At 50.1% G+C, this 20703-nt stretch overlaps 6 protein-coding genes across 6 annotated transcripts; 2 read left to right on the top strand and 4 right to left on the bottom strand.

Annotated features, from left to right (window-relative positions):
- Positions 1–383: 383 nt before the first annotated feature.
- VTN77DRAFT_4762 (uncharacterized protein) lies at positions 384–3242 on the bottom strand (the record flags this gene model as incomplete). Its single annotated transcript, XM_069420857.1, has 4 exons — positions 384–1788; positions 1840–2196; positions 2249–2847; positions 2907–3242. 4 exons carry the CDS (start codon positions 3240–3242, stop codon positions 384–386), a joined length of 2697 nt encoding a protein of 898 aa, XP_069277525.1.
- Positions 3243–3914: 672 nt separating this feature from the next.
- Positions 3915–5349, bottom strand: VTN77DRAFT_4761 (uncharacterized protein; the record flags this gene model as incomplete). The annotated part of the gene is made up of 2 exons (XM_069420856.1): positions 3915–4149; positions 5108–5349. The coding sequence occupies 2 exons, from the start codon at positions 5347–5349 to the stop codon at positions 3915–3917; spliced, it is 477 nt and encodes a 158-aa protein (XP_069277524.1).
- Positions 5350–5412: 63 nt separating this feature from the next.
- On the top strand, positions 5413–10733 carry VTN77DRAFT_4760 (uncharacterized protein; the record flags this gene model as incomplete). Its single annotated transcript, XM_069420855.1, has 6 exons — positions 5413–5478; positions 5560–5889; positions 5954–6241; positions 6307–8988; positions 9039–9302; positions 9372–10733. 6 exons carry the CDS (start codon positions 5413–5415, stop codon positions 10731–10733), a joined length of 4992 nt encoding a protein of 1663 aa, XP_069277523.1.
- Positions 10734–12848: 2115 nt separating this feature from the next.
- VTN77DRAFT_4759 (uncharacterized protein) lies at positions 12849–14826 on the top strand (the record flags this gene model as incomplete). Its single annotated transcript, XM_069420853.1, has 4 exons — positions 12849–13185; positions 13233–13348; positions 13404–13488; positions 13559–14826. The coding sequence occupies 4 exons, from the start codon at positions 12849–12851 to the stop codon at positions 14824–14826; spliced, it is 1806 nt and encodes a 601-aa protein (XP_069277522.1).
- Positions 14827–16088: 1262 nt separating this feature from the next.
- VTN77DRAFT_4758 (uncharacterized protein) lies at positions 16089–17548 on the bottom strand (the record flags this gene model as incomplete). Its single annotated transcript, XM_069420852.1, has 6 exons — positions 16089–16568; positions 16622–16818; positions 16884–17001; positions 17059–17090; positions 17149–17265; positions 17494–17548. The coding sequence occupies 6 exons, from the start codon at positions 17546–17548 to the stop codon at positions 16089–16091; spliced, it is 999 nt and encodes a 332-aa protein (XP_069277521.1).
- A 798-nt stretch (positions 17549–18346) lies between these two features.
- Positions 18347–19990, bottom strand: VTN77DRAFT_4757 (uncharacterized protein; the record flags this gene model as incomplete). The annotated part of the gene is made up of 9 exons (XM_069420851.1): positions 18347–18403; positions 18460–18555; positions 18610–18933; positions 18999–19251; positions 19306–19395; positions 19446–19531; positions 19586–19643; positions 19694–19851; positions 19913–19990. 9 exons carry the CDS (start codon positions 19988–19990, stop codon positions 18347–18349), a joined length of 1200 nt encoding a protein of 399 aa, XP_069277520.1.
- Between the last annotated feature and the right edge of the window lie 713 nt (positions 19991–20703).

Raw genomic sequence — 20703 nt, 5'->3', positions numbered from 1 at the left:
AAGATGATACATGACAATGACAATGACAATGACAGATACGGGAATATCAAAAGGCTAAAAAAAGGGAATAATAAAATAATAAGTAAGTAGTATTGTCTAATCGATCCCTCATACCATAAGCCAAATCGAGAATAATCGCAATCACAATCACAAATTTATGATCAAGGGGAATCCTAGGTAACAACACATTATGACACGACGACAAAATAAAAAATATCCTCCGATGATGCCTTACACAGAAGAAAAGAAATAAAAAAAAAGAAATGGTTAGGTAGGTATCAAATTGTCTACAATTCAAATTCCCATGTCGAGCCATCCAGCTAAAAAAACCTTAGAAAGGAAAGAGGGAAACCAAGCGAGTGTGAAGGTTATGTCGATAGTCATCATGACTTCGCCTCAAAACTTGCCGTCGAGACAGTTCGTTTCGCCCATCCGCTGAAGAAACCTCCTCCTCCGCCGCCACCTCCTCCCGCGGCTGACGTCCCGGGAGTTGAGGCTTTGCTCTGTTCTGGCGAGCTCCTGACGCTGCTTATAACAGGAATGCTGGGTTCTATTGACGGGCTCGGGCGAGGCGTCATGTTGCCCTGCGAGTTGCTGATCATCCGTTTCAACGACTCCAGCTTCGCTTTGACTTCTTCCAGCTCTTGCTTGGCGACCGCTTCGGCGGTTTTGGCGTTCACCAGCTCGAGTAGCAAGGAGTCGTCCGTGTGCGAACCTGCTGGTGCGTTGTTCTCGGCGGCGAGCACCCCCTGCAGACCGAGACTGCTGCTGCGTTTGGGGAATTTATTGTTGTTGGTCTTCTGAGAATTCTGAGAACTCGCTCGGCTGACGAGTTTGATCTCCCGAAGACCCGGGGATGGCCACACGTCACTGGACTCGCCGGAAGAGGAGCCGTCGTGCGCGCTGTCAGAGTACTTGCGACTGCGCAATTCCTGAATGATCCTTTCCAGCCTCTGCCTCTCGCGGTGGCTATCCTGGATCCGGGAGCGCGCTTCCCTCAGATCTTCCTTGAGGCGCGCGTTCTCCATTTCGTAGTCATCAATGCGTCTCGCAAGATCAACGCATCGTGCGGCCTCCAAGTCGTGTTTCTCTTTCCATCGGGCGGCTTCGTCCCGCAGCTGGTGTTTCGTTTGGACGATTGACAACCGTCTGGGCGTGGTCAAAAATCGCTCCTCCGCTTTGGTGATGATCTCTTCGGAACCCTCTTTGTTGTCCAGGTCCAGGTCTTTGATGTAGGCAAGCATCGCCTTCGCGACATCATGGTCTTCCTCGCGCTCCTCGCGCTCGCGCTGAAGTTCACGCGCCAAATCCGCGTGTTCGCGTTGTAGATCGCTCAATGCCGTCAAGAGCTCCTCAATCTGGACATGGAGGTCCTTGTCTTTATGGGACATTGCTGACTTCGCGCGCACCTTGACCGAATCGCCACCGCTTGTTGTGGAAACCTCGGTAGGCGCGGTACTCGCGTCGGAAGACGTAGACTCCAATGAGTTTAGCGTGGACGCCATGCTCTGCTTCGAAGGGGAACGGCGAACAGTGCTGTCGGGACGCACCCCACCAGCATTAGCCGGGTTCAAGTTAATAGATTTGGTCGAATTATGCGAGTTCGAGCCAGCCCATAACCGTCCCAGGAACCGCGATGCAGCTGCCTGCATTTGAGGAAATGAGATTCCTGTCGACACGCCCTGTGACTGGTTGTAGCTTGCTTCTAACGCCTGGAGACTTTCTTTGGTCACCAGCGGCGTCAAAGACACAAAGTCATTCACCAGATCATCCGCGTTCCACCCGTAACTACCCAACATGTTAGCCTAGACTCATTAAAACAAACAGTCCAAAACTTACGTATCCCACAGACTCCTGGATAGTAGCAACTGCATCACATCCTCAAATTCCGTGCAAGCCATGATCTTCTTTTCGTTTCGTTGCATCAAGGACAACGCAACCCTCATCAGGGTCTCCGAGGCTCCTTCCAATAATAACACATCGTAAATACGGAGAAGCATCGGCAACGGACATGTAACTGCAAAGAATGACAGGAACCATTGCGATACGTAGACCGGCTCGACATGCAATGATTCCAGGTGGGCGAAAAGGGAGGGAAGATGGCGGGAGAGCAGGGTCTGGAACTGATATATTCGCAGATGTAGTCCCGATAAATCGGGGAGAAAGCACGATCGCAGATTATAATGATCCATGAGCCTAGAGAAGTCAGCCTGCATACTCATCGAATAGGCCGTCGATTGTCACCTACCTCACCAACACACAGAATGCCTCCGCATCGCTCATGTGCATCAGCAAGGGCCCAACCACAAATCCCAGACCTTGGCAGTATCCGATTTTGGTATCATAGAGACTGAAGCATTTCAACACCCGTGCCAGCATCTGTTGTCCTTCGCCGTTTGGATCCCTGAACATCTCGACATTGGGGAAGCTCCGACCAATATCTTTGCCAATCAAACCTTCATACGGGCTGGATTCGCCGCTGAGACGGCGGAAGTCCTCGAGCAGTTGCGTATCTCGGGCGCCAGCAATGCTGGGCCATACCACGCCACGAAGGGGAGGCGGAACACCAGCGCGGATCTTCTTGGCAGTCAATGTGGGCAATCTCTGGGCGGTCATGGGGTAGTCTGCCACCAAGGCGGCCCAGAACTCGAGTTCCGTCATGGGAGGGGTCGGCAGCTGGGAGTACCGAAGCGACGATCTCGGATCGTTGATGAGCCTCTTGAGCTGCTGAATTGACGGAGGACGGGACGGACGACGAGGTCGAGCGGCGCTGGCGAGGCCTGATTTGGGGTTCGTAACTAGTGCATTGTTCTCTTGTTCCAGGCGAGCAAGAAGCAAAGCTGTGGACTACACCATGCCCATCAAATTAGTTCTCCCCAATGCATTCTAGTCTTTGCGGTACGAACCTCATCCGTTGCTTCATTGCGCGGCTCCTGCTCCTCTGTCTCGTCCAACTTTGCCCAGTCGACGCCGTCCCCCTCGGCCGGGGACTCTGGATCACGACTTTCCCGACTGCTCTGTGATCTTGCCGATGCCTCTGATCCCCTGCGTTCTTTTATCTCTGAAGCTGGTCTGGACGCATCCTCGTTCTTGGGAGTCGTCTGGACTTTCTCTTCTTGCGGACTCATAGAGCCTTCTCCGTCCACTGTCTCCTCGATGGGGGTTTCGGGAATATCAAGCATCCTCGAATCGTGACAGAAATTGGGACCGGATTGCCGGTCTGAAAGAGGGACTGTGACCATTGAATCGGTCGTGATTGGGGACACATCCGCATCAGTGCGAGATGACCTCGAGTCGCCGTTATCCATCATGTCTGATGTTGCTGGTTCATCACTCAGAAGTCCGGACTCAAAACATAGAGAACGTTCAACCTGTCCGTAAGGAGGGTGACTCGACTGAGTCAGGGTGTGTAGGGCTGGGAATGTCTCTAGCAGGTGTTCTTTATTGAGGGGTTAGCCCAGCGGTCGAAAGAGTGAACCCACAGGTTAACACAGGCAAGATTGCTAAGGAGCGACGAGAAGGCTAGTTGCCGCCTGCGACGACTGCTTCCAAAAAAGATCCAACAAACGAGCGGCTGGACGAAAAAGAGGGCCAGAGCATGGCCATTGCTGTGAGTGAGGATAAGGGACCCCCTTCTCTGGGCCAACGGCCGTTTCATCGTCTCCGGCTTCTCCTGGCGGTCTGTCTACCAGGGGCTCCGCGGTCCCCTCGACTAGCAGCGCGCTAAGAGTCCGGGAGCCAGTCCACTGCGTCCTGCGGTTCCCGAGTAGCTTAACTGGCTTAATTGACTTACCTGGGAGGGTCTGGCTAGCAGTTCCAGAATCCTACCCAACTAATAATGTGCGCCTGGCCCCAGCAGCGTATCACTCCGTCTCTCTTTTGCGCCTGATTTCACCATTCTATTGGCGCTGGACTCATGCCCTGAGGATGGAGTATGGACTCTTCTCATCCGTGGATCCCCACGGACGGTCCGATTGGTAAGGTTGGTCCCAGAGTCTATCAGATCGATGCCGTATAGCGCCCCCACCTCCAGCTGGATTCCCAATATAATTGGCAAATGGCACGCCCTCAGTCCTCGCAGGCTGCAGCTGCCACTGGCGTCTTCCGAACTTGGCCTCCCCGCCGTGTCCCTGCGGCTGCAGGTACTGACTGTACAACTAAAAACTTCTAGACCCAGAGTTTGGGCGGATGATCATCCTCGACAAATCTTTTTTGCCTCGTGGCTCTGCACGGAATACGGAGTAGTAGAGGAATTGCTCTGTACTCTGTACGGAGTATACGGAGTACTCCGTAAAGCACTGATTATCAACTCATCGCCTACTGTACAGTATGCTTACAGCGAAACGACTTACCTAATCATCTCTCTCCGTGCTGAGAGGTTGCGGCCAATCATAACTCACCCACCCATCGAACCGCCGTGTAGAAGCCAGCCAAGACATCAACTCAAGTCAAGCTTGCAGCATACCTAGATACTCATAACGCATATGGCCACCAGTTTCAAAATTCTAATCTTGAAACACTTCTGTTGTCTGCGATGCATTTGGCACCGGATGTGAGCATTGAGTATTTTCGCCAGTCGCGTTGCGCGGCAGAAATATATATATATTTAGTGGATGACTTAATGGCTCGACCAGCTTACAGTAACCTTCTTTACCTAGCATGAAGGTGAACTATCACCATGAATTACCTAGATACCTCTCAGATGCCGTATATGGATCGGAGGGAACAGTGACCTCAAGGTACAGTACCAGAGAAACCTAGACTCTGACAACAGTGAAGTCAAAGGTGGATAATCCCAGTAAGGTGGGATATCGAATTCACTTCACTGTGAGGCTCACCAGTGAGAAATTACCTGGCAGCAACCATGGTTGAAAATGGAGACTAAGATGAGAATTTCTCCATCATCAGTAGCATCTCCTGATGCGTTGCCAGGTTTGGGGGCAAGAAAAAAGAATGTCACCGTGTAATATTCACTGAAGGCATCAATTTCGGCGGAAGATTTCTCCTGTGATGCTGCCATCTTGGCGGGATCTCCCCGCTGTTGCGCGTGCTGCTGCCTTCGGTTCTTGTTCTTTTTTTTGACGGGCGTGTCTCCGGTGGGGTGGACGGGTTCCCACGTTTGTTTGTGATTTGCCTGATCCGGCTAGGCGTCTGTCTCAGGCGCAAAGGAACAAATTTAATCCGGCCGCTAAACCTGGATCGAGTAACCGCGACCTCAGCGCGTCCCTGCTGCAAGTCAACAAACTCCCAAACAGCAACATTCGCGCATCCCGCGTTGGCCCCTTCGTGTCTTCCGTGGGCTAGGGGATGAAGCGGTGTCTTCTGAACCCGTGTTGCTGATTTTCCCATCCTTTCCTTCTTCTTTTTCTTTGGCCGGCGTCGTCAGGAGCGCTTTTACTGATCGAACATACCATGGATTCCTCAATGGTAGACTCCGTCTATGAGGACGATGGCGGCAGCTCTGATTATGTGCCAGAGGTATGCTCCCCCATTTTCATGAATCCCCGAATGCGTCGCGATCATTTTTTTTTTAGTGGCTGACAGACTCGATCAAATTAGAAGCCAAAAGCGAAAGCATCGAAACCCGCTGCCGGCAAAACAGGCCCCAAGAAGTTAATACAGACCACTCTCAAGGCGAAACCTGCTTCCAAGAAGCGCGCCAAAGCTGATTCTGAGGACGAAGTATCGGATGATGACAACGACAACTTTGACGATGATTCGGTGCTCTCGAGCACCCCTCCAAATGCCAAGAAGGCGAAGAAGGCCCCCGGTCCCAAAAAGGGCGGTTCGAAGCCTCTGGCAGACGTCTCCAACGAGTCGGTTGGAGCGGACGGTGCTGATGAGCCCGAACCCCCAAAGCAAACCGGAGCCGCAGACAAATACCAGAAGGTAAACTATCTACTCTGACTTTATGTCTCACTTCTTGGGGGCTGGTTGGCTAACCTTTATATAGCTTACCCAATTAGAACACATTATCAAACGTCCCGATACGTATATTGGGTCTATCGAGGCTACCACGCAACAGATGTGGGTGTTCAACTCGGAGACCGAATCGATGGAGTTCCGTGAAGTCACCTACGTCCCTGGTTTGTACAAAATCTTCGACGAAATCGTCGTCAATGCTGCGGATAACAAACAAAACGACCCCAATATGGACGAAATCAGAATTACCGTCGATCGGGAGTCGGGTGAGATCAGTGTCTGGAACAACGGTCGCGGTATTCCGGTTGAAATTCACTCAGTATGTACCCCCGAGTAACCCGCGCAAACTTGATGTATCGTCTGGGTTACTGACAATATTTTTAGAAAGAAAAGATTTACGTTCCCGAACTGATTTTCGGTCACCTGTTGACATCGTCAAACTACGACGATACACAACAGAAGGTCACTGGTGGTCGAAACGGTTTTGGTGCCAAGCTGTGTAACGTCTTCTCTACGGAGTTCACGATCGAAACGTACGATTCGCGCCAGAAGAAGAAGTACAAGCAGACTTGGACGGACAATATGAGTAAGATGGGCAAGGCCAAGATCACCGAGGGTAAAGGTGAAGACTACACGAAAGTTACATTCAAGCCCGACTACGCCAAGTTTGGTATGTCTGGCATGGATGATGACTTCGAGGCTCTGGTGAAGCGGCGTGTCTATGACTTGGCCGGAACCACCAAGGTCACGGTCAAATTAAATGGAAATCGGATTCCTGTGCGTAACTTCAAGAAGTACATGGAGATGTACACCAAGGCCATCAAGAAGGAGCGGGGTGAAGAAGCAGCCCAGGATAAATGCGAGATCGTGACAGCCAACCCGGACCCGCGTTGGGAAATCGGCTTCGCAGTGTCCGACGGCACCTTCCAACAGGTCTCGTTCGTCAACTCCATTGCGACGACCTCCGGTGGAACCCACGTGAACTATATCGCTGACCAGATCTGTAATCGTCTTGCTGAACAAGTGAAGAAGAAGAATAAAAATGGCGCAACCCTGAAGATCTCGCAGATCCGGAACCATATCTTCCTTTTCGTCAACTGCTTGATCGTCAACCCAGCGTTCACTTCTCAGACCAAGGAACAATTGACGACGAAGCCGAGTCAATTTGGCAGCAAATGCCAGCTTGATGAGGATTTCTACAAGAAAATCTTGAAGACTGAGGTCATGACGAACATTCTCCACTTTGCGGAGAAGAAGGCGGATCAAATCTTAAAGAAGTCGGATGGCAACCGACGCTCTCGCATGAACAATCCCAAGCTGACGGACGCCAACAAGGCTGGAACAAAGGAAGGGCATCTTTGTACGCTCATCCTGACTGAAGGTGATTCAGCCAAAGGTTTGGCCATGGCCGGTCGAGCCGTCGTTGGTCCTGACCTGTTCGGAGTGTTTCCCCTCCGAGGAAAGCTACTCAATGTTCGTGACGCGTCGATTGATCAGATTTCGAAAAATCAGGAAATCCAGAATATCAAGAACTTCCTTGGTCTTCAACATAAAAAGGAATATACGGATACGAAGGGCTTGCGATATGGTCACCTCATGATCATGACTGATCAAGATCACGATGGAAGCCATATCAAGGGGTTGCTGATTAACTTCCTTCAGTGCCAATTCCCCAGCTTGTTGAAAATTCCGGAGTTCTTGATTGAATTCATCACGCCGATTGTCAAGGTCTGGAAGGGTGATCCCAAGAATCCGACCAAATCGATCTCATTCTTTACCATGCCCGAGTACGAAAAGTGGAAGGAGGAACACAAGCATGACCGCAGTTGGCAGCATAAGTACTACAAGGGTTTGGGTACCAGTACCACCGAAGACGCCCAGATCTACTTCAGAGACCTCGATAGGCACCTGAAAGAGTTCCACACAATGCAGGATCATGAGGCGGAGTTGATCGACCTGGCTTTCTCCAAGAAGAAGGCTGACGAGCGTAAGGAATGGCTGCGCCAATTCAAGCCTGGAACGTACCTCGATCACTCCGCCAAGAAGATCACCTACACCGATTTCATCAACAAGGAACTCATCCTTTTCAGCATGGCAGACAATCAGAGATCCATTCCGTCGGTGGTAGACGGCCTGAAACCGGGTCAACGCAAGGTCCTTTATACCTGCTTCAAGCGCAATATCAAGAAGGACATCAAGGTTGTCGAGTTGGCCGGTCACGTGTCGGGAATGACGGCATATCAACACGGCGATGCCTCCTTGCAGCAAACCATTGTCGGTCTCGCTCAAACGTTTGTGGGCTCAAACAACGTTAACTGCCTGGAACCCAGTGGTAACTTCGGTAGTCGTCTTCAAGGAGGCGCCGACTGTGCTAGTGCTCGTTACATTTACACGCGGTTGTCGCCCTTTGCCAGGAAGATCTTCCACCCGGCCGATGAGCCACTGCTGACCTACAATGAGGACGACGGAGAGAAGATAGAGCCTGAGGTCTATGTACCAGTTGTGCCGATGATTCTGATCAATGGCGCCGATGGTATCGGTACCGGCTGGAGTTCCTCTATTCCTAATTACAACCCGGAAGACATTGTTGCTAACCTGAAGCGAATGATGGATGGTGAGCCCATCCAACCGATGCAACCATGGTTCCGCGGGTTTGCCGGTGGAGTTACACCTCTGGGTCCTGATCGATTCAAATTCAGCGGCATCATCAAGCAGACAGGTGATACGGAAGTGGAAATCACCGAACTCCCCATCCGGATGTGGACGCAAGACTTCAAAGACAAGCTTGAAGAAATCATCAAGGCCGAGAAGGCGCCCTCATTCATCAAGGATTATAAGGACTACAACACCCATACCAAAGTCCATTTTGTCATCCAGATGGATGAGAAACACATAAAGGCCGCTCTTGAGGAGGGCTTAGAAGAGAAGTTCAAGTTGTCGAAGACCATCGCCACCACGAATTTGGTTGCTTTCGATCCTGAAGGTAGAATTACCAAGTACGATACGGTCGAGGATATCCTCAAAGAATTCTATGCGGTCCGCATCAAGTTTTACGAAAAGCGGAAGGTAAGTTTAGTAAGAATTCCGATGAAGTTCATTCGACTAACGAAAAGCAGCAATATCAATTATCCGAACTCCAAAAGGAATTGGACAAGCTCACCAACCAGGCGCGCTTCGTCCAAATGATCATTGATGGGACATTGGTGATTTCGAAGAAGAAGAAACCGCTTCTCATTGCCGAATTGAAGGAGAAAGGTTTCAAGCCATTCCCCAAGGTCGTAGAGGCAGTCAAGGCTGGTGAAAATGAGCCTACTGTCGAAGAGGAAGAGAGTTCGGAAGAGGTTGAGATAGCTTCAAATGCATATGACTATTTGCTGGGGGTAAGTTTTTTTTTTCCTTCTCTCCTCCACCTTTTCAGGAAGAACTAGGTTGGTTAATTCGTGAATTAGATGCCGCTGTGGTCTTTGACGCAAGAACGCGTGGAGAAGCTCCGTCGCCAAATCGGAGAAAAGGAAATGGAAATCGATACTCTCATCAAGCTTTCCAAAGAGGATATCTGGAAGAGAGACCTTGATGATTTCCTGGCTGAGTGGCGATTCCAGCTCGAAGAAGAGCAACGCCGTGAAAAGAAAGTCGCGAGTATGGGTCGTCGTGCATCTTCCAAGCTTATGACCGCCGCCGGCCGTGCTCCAGCTGCCAAGAAACGCAAGGCTCTTGGGGATGACCCAGATGATGAGGATTACGCCGCCCCAAAGAGCAAAAAGACAGCGACAGTGAAAAAGGTCGAGTCCAAGGGAGGTCTTCTAGATTACCTGAACAAGTCGTCGGCAAAGCCGGCTAATAAGGCTCCCCATGACGGCGCGGACGAGCTGGATGATGATGATGATGATGACGAGGACTTTGAAGCCGAGATCCTGCCAAAGAAGAACCGCGGGGCGCCGAAAGCTAAAGAGGAGCCAAAGAAAGAGAAAGAGGAAAAGAAAGCGAAAGAGGAAGACACTGATGAAGATGTCGTCGAGGTGTCTGCTGTCAAGGCGGCACCGAAAGCTGAGTCACAAGGACGGACGAATCGCAAACCTGTCAAGTACACTGTCTCAAGTGATTCTGACAGCGACAACGGTGACGACTTGCTTGATGACGTGAGCAAGATGGTCAAGGGTATTGGAGCCGCGAATGGCAACTCCGCCTCGGATAGGACTCTGTTCTCTGAGCGTTCCAGACCTGGCAGCAGTGCCGGACTCAAGGCCACTACCAAGACATCTAAGGCCACCAGCGACTTCGATCCGGATGAGACCGACTACAGCAAGCTGGTTCCTCAGCAAACACCCCGTCGATCACTGCAAGTCAAGTCCAAGGATGTGAAGGTTGCAGACGATGACGAGAGTCCAGAGTCTGCGAAACCAGAGGCGCCTAAGTCCAAGACGGCTGCAAAGGCGAAACCGGCAGCTGCCAGCACGGCTAAGCCCGCTACCGGCAAACCTCGGGGCCGTCCTAAGAAGGACGCCACTAAGGAGGCTCCTGCCGCAGCCGCGAAAAAGACCAAGACTGCCCCCGCTGCGAAGGGGAAGGCGAAGAAGAAGCTTGCAGATGACCTCTCTGACGACGATATTGATGCGATGGCAAATGACATCCTTGACTCCCCCGCGGCAGACAAGTCTGATGATGACGACGCACCCCCGGCTCGGCCCAGACCTGCCCGGCGCGCAGCTGCCACGGCCAAGAAGCCCAAATACGTGATTGATGACGATGACAGTGAGATGAGCGAACCGGCTGACGAGGATTCGGGAGATGATTTCGATGATGACGAATAGGTGAAAATTCTAAGCACCCTGAAACCACTTTGAAATTTTGTTTCTGCAATCTCCTTGTTCTCTGATGAACATGGCCAACTTTTTTTTTTATCTGATATGGAGGTCTGAGGCGGAAGATCATGGCGCATGTATGGCTTTTTACGGACAGTATTCGTGCTTTGTAAATTCAAGTAATAACAAATTGAGCCTATTAGCAAATGCTATATTAGCTTCAATTCGTGTTTACCCCCGGTCGTACTGTTGAATGGCAGTTTCCCGGAACATGAGTTCTAGCCATCCTAGGGAGAAGGGCCGCGACGCTTAGTCTCCAGTCCGGAAGATTTCCTGTCTTCCACCGGCTGCACGCATGGAAACATGTATAGAAACTTCTCAACAGTTTTAGCTTTCAAGCCGGCAGCCTCATCAAACTGCCAATTGGACCATGTACATAACAGGTTGTCAACAAGCGGTCAATCAGAGGGAACGAACCGTCAACGGAAACGGCGAATTATGGAGCACCATATCAGTTGGCGAGCTGTGTTAGTTCGAGGTGGCTGAATTCAAAGCCTTTTTCAGCTTTCTTGCCTGAAATCTAACCAGGTCACAAATTAAGTCACTATCAGACAGCCACCTGAGTCGACGAGAAGGATCCTTCAGGTCGCCTCAAAGAGGCTGAAATTTCAGCCTTACCCCCACAAGATCGGATTATTTTTCCCTCATTGTTGCCTGTACATTATTTGTTTTTGTTCTTTCTAGCTTGGGATCCCCAACCTCCCGCAGGGACGGTGAGCTCAGTGATACAAGCAGATATGCGAGTTTCCGCTTCCCTTGTACAGAAACAGTACATGCACCGGAAACCTTTTCGCCAGCAAACCAGCATTGCCGCCATCTACTTGGCCCATTCTCCTTACGTCAGAAGCTCGCGCGAGATGAGGCTCAGGATACGATGTCTTATACCAAGGTAGAGATCTTGGAAACACAAAACAGTTCAGAATGCTGAATGAATATCAAAGGACACAGTTCTAGAGTGAACACGAGGGCCGCAACAATACATCTCTTCTTTGTCTTTAGCCACCTCTTCCTGGGAATTGTTGTCCACTAAACCTCTCAGACAGGTGCAGGAGACATAGTTCATTCAACTTTAAGGAAACAAGCGAAATCTAGTTGCGGAGAAGCAGCAAGAGCGTTGACCCAGATCTCACGCACTGGGAAGACAGTTTCGCGGAAGCTTGCACTGCTATTTCTTGTCACGGTTCGCTGCAGACGGTATCTGAAACGCTGAGGCCTCGACAGGAGAAGCTTTGCCTGTCTGGTGCAATCGTATGTTTCATGAATGGATGCGATCGCGGGTTCCATTGCCCTCCCTACTGGTCAACCTACTCGTCGAGGACCTTCGAGAAAACAGTATTACACAGTCAGAGCTTGGTTTCTGAGTTAACAATGTTTTGAAGGGTCGTGAACAAGGCTGGACTGGACTTCCTGGTAACAGACGATGTCAGGAGCTTTTTCCCCTTGAAGTCAGATAAGACGCTTTCAAAGTCATACCTGCTCTGCTCCTAAGACATCAGTTCACTCTCCCATTCACCGCTTCTCAAACATGCTTCATTACCTCGACGGCTAAGATGAGATCTGAGTGGCTGTTGCCGTTCCCTCTTGGCCAGGCAAACAGACGCAGCTGAAAAGGCTGCTGCACCTCCATCAGATGTCACCAGGTATCCACTTTCTCCAGATCTTAGACAGGATGGAGATGACAAAGGGCGTCGCTGTTGGATGTGTTCCCATGGATTCATGACTTTCACAGTTCTCTCTTTGATTTACTGCGTGAAGAATTCGCGTCTCTCAGACGAGACAACTGTGCCAGAGATCTGTATCTGTCATTTACTTTTTTGTTGTTCTTAACCATTCTCCTTTGTTTTTTGACATAATTTCTTCTCATACAAACCTGTTCTGTTGCTTCTCGAGAGGTTTAAGAGTCGGTCATCTTCTCCCTCGCGTTTGCCAAATAGCAAGATTTCAGCACCGCTTGCAAGTCAAAAAAGCCATTGCCAGACGTTTCCTCAAATACCGTTCGGAGCCGGTGCATTTTGACACCTTACCTATATCTTGCAAGGATTCTCCTTCGGCGGATACACTTTCATGGCCTCTATTCGATCCTTGCTCAATCCCCTGCCGGAATCCCACAGTCGCGGTGGTCCACTGCCGACTTCTTCTTCGTTTACAGGCCACGACAGACCCGCTTACCATCGAGCCAAGAAGCAGAAAATGCCCAAAGATGTCCCCATCTTCAACAGAGGCAAAGTCAGGGGCGAGCTGAGATACCCTCCTTGCGAGTATCAGGACGCGAAGTTGGCGGAGGAACACCGGCGATTCCAGATTCATCCCATGGGCCAGATTGGAGAATTTCCGAGACATATTCCTTACAATAGCGAGAAGAAGTCGTTTCTCGAGAAGACTGGAAGGGAAAGTTTCGAAGGTAAGTACCAAAAAAAAATTGTTGTTAGCATGACTGATATTCGACAGTCTTCCAATATACCTTCAGGATCCCTGGAGAAGAAAAGACATGGACGGTCATGTGGGACTACAACATTGGGCTGGTTCGGACGACACACCTCTTCAAATGCAATGACTATTCCAAGGTAAGGGAGTTGCCAAAGAGAGAAGATTGATCTATTCGCCGGCTGATCTGTGCAGACGACACCAGCGAAGATGCTCAACGCGAATCCTGGTCTTCGCGATATTTGTCACAGCATTACCGGAGGAGCTCTCGCTGCGCAGGGTACGTACTTACTTACATACATACCGTAGTTTGAATTTGCCTCCTCTTCAAGCATACTGACGGTTCGAAGGATACTGGATGCCATTCGAGGCCGCCAAAGCCGTGGCCGCGACATTCTGCTGGAGAATCCGCTACGCACTCACGCCTCTATTTGGACGCGACTTTCCGGCCATGTGCATCCCGCCTCAGGGCGCCCAGTTCGGGAAGATGGTCATCGATCCCGCCATCGTTCGAAGGGCGACCGAATCCGCAAATTATTACCGTGTGCTGGAGCTGCAGTCGAAATTGGCCTCTTCTCCTGCTACTTCCACCGGAAGACCAGCGTTGTCGAGGGCGGCGACGGGAAGTACTGCTACTACCTATGATCCTCCTCCTCCAAGGAAGAAGATATTATCACGCAGCCCGAACAATCGCCCGGAAGCAGTCGGGCTCAAGAGAGTGGATGACACAGACAGCGAGGCCAACGATGCGTATTCGTACTGCATCTCTCCACCGACTCTTGCTCGCAATTCTTTCACGCCGATCAATTCTTCTGCTCGCAACAACCCGCCAGGGATGACGGGCCGCTACAGTAGTAATGTTCCTTCTCCGCAGGAGATTTTGGAATCCATCTCTGGCGTCAGAGGCGGAGGCCCTTCATCAAGAGCAAGGCCAGTGTCAGAAGATCGAGTGGATTCTTCTGACGGCGAATCATCCACTTCCGCCTCTGAAAGCGGCAGTGGCATCGAATTAGCCACGGAGAGCGATCTCGACGATGAGAATGACAGTGAAGGAGAAGAAGACGATGAAGACGACGACGACAATGACGATGATGAGTACATGAACGAAGATGCGTCCACAACGACAACGACAACCACCGCAGCTTCTTCCTCTTCCTCCTTCTCCTCGTCTACCCTCAGCTCCTCTAGTTCTCCCTCCTCGCCCTTCCCCGAGAGTGAGGTTGAGGGTGAACGGACTCTCAGACCAGCACGAACACGGACACAGACAGCAGCAGCAACAAGGAGAACGCCACGAAAGAAGCCCAGAGCTTCTACAGCTACGTCTACATCGACATCTACTGCCCTGCTCAGCAGGGAAGTCAAAGCTGCTCATGCCCTCTTGAGTCTGCACATGCTGCAGCAGGATAACAATAATATTCTCCCTCGCATTCTTGCGTCGTCGTCGTCGAACAACGAGTCCTCCTCGACCTTTCTTCTGCGAGACTGCAACGCTGATGACGACTGGAGACGGCCAACTGGGTATGGGGATTGGAATGGAGATGGCGATGCACATGGAGAAGGAAGGAGAAACCACGACGAACACGTCCGACGCAAACGTCGTCGGCGTGCGTCTGCTTGAGACGGATGTCTTCACACATTGACGCACACAAACACACACAAGAGACACAGTCAGATACGCATACGCTGTCAGATACAATCCCACATAATCGGTCCACAATCAGACATACAGAAACTACGGAACTCATTTCAAGAATTACCTATTTACGGTTGTCATGAGCTGCAATAACCGATCCCGATCCTGATCCTGATCCACAACAAAACCAGGACGAAGGCTGGCTTAATTGACACAGACACACGGAAAAAAAGAAAAAGGAGAAAAAAAATAAATGGAGGAGTTGGAGGAGTTCTTGATTTCTTTTTTTTTCCTTTTTCTTTTTCTTTTTTTTTTTGCTTTCTTACTTTGTTCATTAAATCAGATTAATTAAATCATTCCTAAATTAATTAATTAATTAATTAACTCTGGAGTCTACCTAGGTAACTACGATTGCATTGCATACAGTACACATCAACCAAACTCGAACTAACAAACGTCTTAATCACCAAGCAAGTAGTTTAACTTCCATAACTACCTGCTGGCATTAGCATTAGACATCAGAAGAGATAGATATGGTATGTAGATAACTCAACTTGGTGATTTCCTACCTTACATACATACGATAGCATAGCATGGCACAGCATAGTTATGGTTATAAAATAATAATCGTCATACTATGTAGGATCATACTAGGAGGTGCCTAGGTAGATAGGTTGATCGACAGACAGAATAAGAAGAATAAAGAGTGGAAACAATAAGAATAGGAATAAACAATAAGAATAAGAATAATAAAGAATAACAGCTAATAGCTCACACAAACGGTGGAAAGCAATTAAAAGGTGTTTGGTTGTTTTAACGTTGAGAACCGAAAAGCCAGGTTCGACAGAAACGAAACAGTTCAAGTGAAAAAGGGAAGAAAAAAAAAACAAGAAGAACGAAGAGTAAAGGTAAAGAGGAAGGCGAGCTCGGAAGTATTCCAAGTTCACAAGAGGAAGAAGACAAGGAAAAACACATGGAGAAGAAGGAAAAGAAATCATGCCGCCTCGTCATTATACACAGTCAGTCTCGCCGTCTGAGCGGTGGCTCAGGATTTCCTCCTTTGATTATTTTTTTTTCATCGTCACCCATTACTCGAGGTACTCAATACAAGCGCCACGAACTTGAAATTCTATTCAATTCGACTTTCGTCATGCCGTTCCTCCTAATCAACCCTCGCTGCGTCCTGCAATTAACCTCCCGTACAATGACCACCGTTGACAAAAACCTGTCGACAGTGAATCTCCCACTTAGAGAGCCAGAAGGGGTTCTTCTTGCTTAGTCTCGGGAGCCGACTCAGCTGCCGACTCAGCTGCAGGCTCCGCAGCAGCGGGCTCGTTCTTGGGCGCTTCCGGGAAGTCAGAAACCTTGAACTGCGCCGGGGAAACCGGCTCAGCCTTAATGGTGCTGCCTGACGCAGGAGCCTTGGTCACATCGGGCGTGACCGAGCGGCGGGTGCCAATGTATTCCTGAGCCTTGGCGCTGTAGTCGCTAGCGTACTGCTTCACCAATCCCGTGGCGTGGGCAGTGTGCTGCTCAGCAAGACCCCGAACATGGCTTGCCTGGGCGTTGATCAGTTGTTGCAAGGACTGAATCTGTCCATCGATGATTTCGCGGTTGCTGATGTAGATAAGAGGACCCAGATAGGCGATGGTCACAGCAATCAGAGCCAGACCCCACAATGACAGGACCTTACTGAGCCAGTAAGAAACAAAAGCGGCAGAGAAAGCCTGTCAAATGCGTTAGACTTGCGCTGGCTCATGAACCGTCGCGAGAAACATACCGCAATCGTGTGGATGACATTTTCCGCAAAGAGGACGCGCTGGAATTCAATCAGGAAGAAGTCAACCAGCTGCTCGAGGTCCTCAAACACTCCTTCGATGGTTTCCTTGGGGATCGTGTAGTATTTGCGGGGACGGAAAGAACTTGTGAGGCCTTTGGAAAAGAGGACTCTGCCAGCGACTTCAAGAGTGGCAGTTGCTGAAAACCAAATTGATCAGTATAACTTTGGTAAGCAGGGAGAAACAGACCATTTGTCGACTCACCTCCAAAAAACCAATACATTAACTTGAACACCCAGCGCAAAAGAGGAAGGTATTGAGCAGCGAGAATAAAAGCGATAACGCTGACAAAGGAGATAGCAGTAGCGCGCGGATGTTCCCACTGCAGATGTCAGCTGAGATCCAATTCACTCGGAACGGGCGGAACTAGGGAACCCACACTCAAGAGACTGTACAGCAGAGAGTGGTAGGCTGGAATCTCAGTGTCAGTTTATCATGCCACGTGAAGGTCAAGACGCTGTATACGCACGAGTCAGGGGCTGGCCGGTCGAGGTGGTCTGAGAGGGCGTCACTCGGGAATCGCTGAGGCCACGCAGCTCATCTCCGGTCTTGGAAGCTTCGGTTTTGATACTGTCGACAACAGCATCTAAAGGAACCCATCAGTAATCAATCATGCATTGTTTCTAGATTTAATGCTGATTTAATCCTTCGAACGTGTTCCAGTGGTGGATCTCCTGCTACGTGGAATTGCGTTGTCTGGGATATCGGTCGGGGAACGAAAAAAAAAATCGAGAACTAGTCACTGTCAACGAAGGAGAGATCAGCCCTGATGCAACGATAAGACAAAACAACAACTGAGTGAAACACACCTTACTGGCTCCGTTGACGACGGGGTAGCTCACGTCACCCGTGGCAGATGATTCGGCCATGTTGGCAACAGCTGTTGTTGTGGGTGCCGTGACACTGCAAGGTTTGTTGTCGACGGTCCGATAAGGGGGAGCAGTAGCAGCACGACTGCTGAGCTGGCCAGTCGTCCTAATCAGCGAGAGACGATGGAATTAAAAATGGCAGCTTCGGTGCAGGCAGGAGGGATGGCTTGGGAGAAAGAAGGAAAAGGGGATGATACGAGAGAGCAAAGGAAAGCAAGGAAGGTCGGAGATCTTGTTTGGGAAGTGATGCAATTGATGCAATCGGCAGGGTCGTGTGCTCTGCTGAGCAACGAACGAACCGGCGGAACTCCACGGCTGGCCGGACCACCACCTTGCGCAGAAGGAGCTCTCCGCCGGTGTCTACCGATCTAATGCAAGGCGAGAGATCAGGATGGCGGTGAAGAAGACAAGGCAAGTACCCTCCCTGATTAATACGGAGTAATTACTTTTTCATTCCTCGATTATTAATAATTTCTGGCAGCCGATAACGCCATTTTTCTACGTCGACGGTTCAGGCCATCTGTTCAAACCGTCCGTTTAGATTCGGGAGATAATTGGTGGCGGCTAGCGAGAGCAATTTCATCGTTTCATCCTGCATGTGATTCGAACGCGACAGGCAGTTGGGTGGAACCGAATCAGGTGACCTTCCGCAAACCCAGCTTATATATTTCTAATTAGCTCTATCAAGATGCTGCCAGAAGGCATCCTCAGCTATGCTCTCAGAGTCTCAGGCTGTTGTAATGCACCGGCAGACAGAGAGTAGTATGAGCTAGCTATCTATATACATGATAGACGTCCTCAGTAGCTTCGTGGCAGATCCAATACCTTCTCGCTTACAAAATTCAAGATCATCTCCTACGCCAAGCGTCAGCAAGATTCCCTCTCTATAGAGTTACTTTAATTCTACTTACCCGGCTAACTGGTGCGATTCGAGGAACGAGGCACTCGCGCAGATATCGTTCCACATGGTATTCCTGGGCATACCCCATGCCACCATGTGTGAGAACCTGAACTCGTTAGCGATAGTTCTCAATTAAAATGTCAACATCCGGAAAACCTACAGCCCTCTCACATGCCGTGAAAGCTGCTTCTGCCGCCAGAAACTTGGCTGAATTGCACGCCACACCGACGGTCTGCGGCGGGATGGATTTATCTGTCCTACTGGCATCATAAAGCTTAGCAGCATGGTAGGTAGCCAACTTGGCAGCTTCCAGCTTCATGTACGCTTCCGCCAACGGGTGCTGGATGCCTTGGTTCTGTCCAATGGGCCGACCGAAAACAATGCGTTCTTTCGCGTATTTGGCGGCCTTCTCCAACGCTACATACCCGAGTCCCAGGGCTTCTCCCGCCAAGAGACATCGTTCAGCGTTCATTCCGTGGAGGACCTGCTCAGATCTTTGGTCAGGTAACCTCTCGCTGAGTGCTCGGAGGTGCAAATGTAGGTCCATACGATCTTGAAGCCTTGGCCTTCCTCTCCAATGAGAGTGTCAGCAGGAATCCGGTAGTTGTCGAAAAAGACTTCATTCGCATCAACGGCCCGGCCTCCCATCTTCTTGATCTTCCTCAGCTCCAAGCCTGGTGCGTCTTTATCAAAATCAATGAAGAAGAGCGACAATCCTTCCGATGGCTTCTTCACCTCTTCCAGGGGCGTGGTTCGTGCCAGCAGAACCATCTTCTTTGCCACCTGGGCGGAGGATATCCAACTGGGATTGTTGGTTAAAAAGGAAATCTATACCATCTTAAGCTGTAGAACGTACATCTTCTGTCCAGACACCCTGTAGAAATCACCATCTCTAACCGCTTGCGTCCGCAGCTTCAATGTCTCCAACCCAGTGTTTGGTTCGGTTCTGCGCAGCGTCAGTCTGGCCCAAATGCCCCCAAGTCAGCTGACACCCACACTCCAAAACAGGTTCTCACTTCGCCCGAGATTAACGGAGTCAACATCCTCTTCTTTTGCTCGGGGGTAGCAAACTTCGCAACAGGCTACCAAAGAATCAGTACCTTGGTACGTATGACCGCATCGTTGTGGCAACTCACTTGTGTCGCATACACGTTTGCATGGATCGATTGGGCTCCAGCCATGCCAGCTCCACTTCTGATTCAGACGTCAGTTTGTCTGTCTGACAAAAAGGATATTTCACATACTGTGCAATCGTCTGCAGCATCATTGTCGCCTCCGAGATACCCAATCCTGCTCCTCCTAATTCTTCCGGAAGGGCTATGCCAATCCAACCATCCTTTGCCAGGGCCGCATGTAACTCATGAGGATATTCCCCGGATTCGTCGTGCTCTGCCCAGTATTCCTTTATGTGTTGATCAGCTTTGGATGTGACGCCTGGTCTATGAGAAGATTTCCAGTCTTACATCTGAGAATTGCGAGCAGATCTTCGCGATAGCGTCCCTCACCATCAATTGATCCGCCGAAAAACAACTGGTGTCCATTATTCTCCGGGATGGAGATGCTACAAACGTTCGTTTCTGGAACTGGGGTTTTGAAAAGGGTTGCGAATATCGACATGGCCCTAATGGAGCGCTGAACCGCCCTATTGCACGAGAGAGAAGCCGTGAACCCATGATGTTTATATTGTATCTTTTCTACTCACAATGCCAAACAATAACTATTTTGAAAGTAACGAAAAACACTTCATTTACAGTACTCAAAGAGAAAAATAAACGATGTTTCTAATCTCTAAGGATGAGAGAATGGAGTATGGAATTTATCGGGAATATAGCACGGCTGTATGCCACTGCCGATAACGGCATGCATCGAGTAAGCGCCTCCTCCGCAGGATGATCAAGCGCTTTGCCGACATGATAACCGGAGAGAGTTAGCCTCGACTTAGCCGTCCCCACCAAGTCCCCCAATTTGATGCCTCAAGATTCAGGACGCTGAGTCAGGCAGTTAAACCACGTGACTCCGAGTCTTAGCGCGTCTTGCGATCCAATGTTTTGATGCGCAAGAGCAACCAGAGCCATCAAGAGCCCGCTGCAACTCCCATCGAATTCCGCCCACCATTTCATCTCATCTTTGCTCGCCAACCAGAATCGTGTCGATGTGATCCGCAGTTTCAATTGACGCATTTTCGGAACTCTTGTCCGGGTTTGGAATCCTCAAGTGACGCGCGGGACTGATCCTCTGACCTCATCTCCGTCAG

Source organism: Rasamsonia byssochlamydoides (assembly GCF_041956645.1).
Source record: "Rasamsonia byssochlamydoides strain NRRL 3658 unplaced genomic scaffold VTN77scaffold_33, whole genome shotgun sequence".
In the NCBI taxonomy this organism is placed as follows: Eukaryota; Fungi; Ascomycota; class Eurotiomycetes; order Eurotiales; family Trichocomaceae; genus Rasamsonia; species Rasamsonia byssochlamydoides.
The sequence above is the reverse complement of the archived record's forward strand: the minus strand, read 5'-3'. Positions and strand labels throughout refer to the sequence as shown.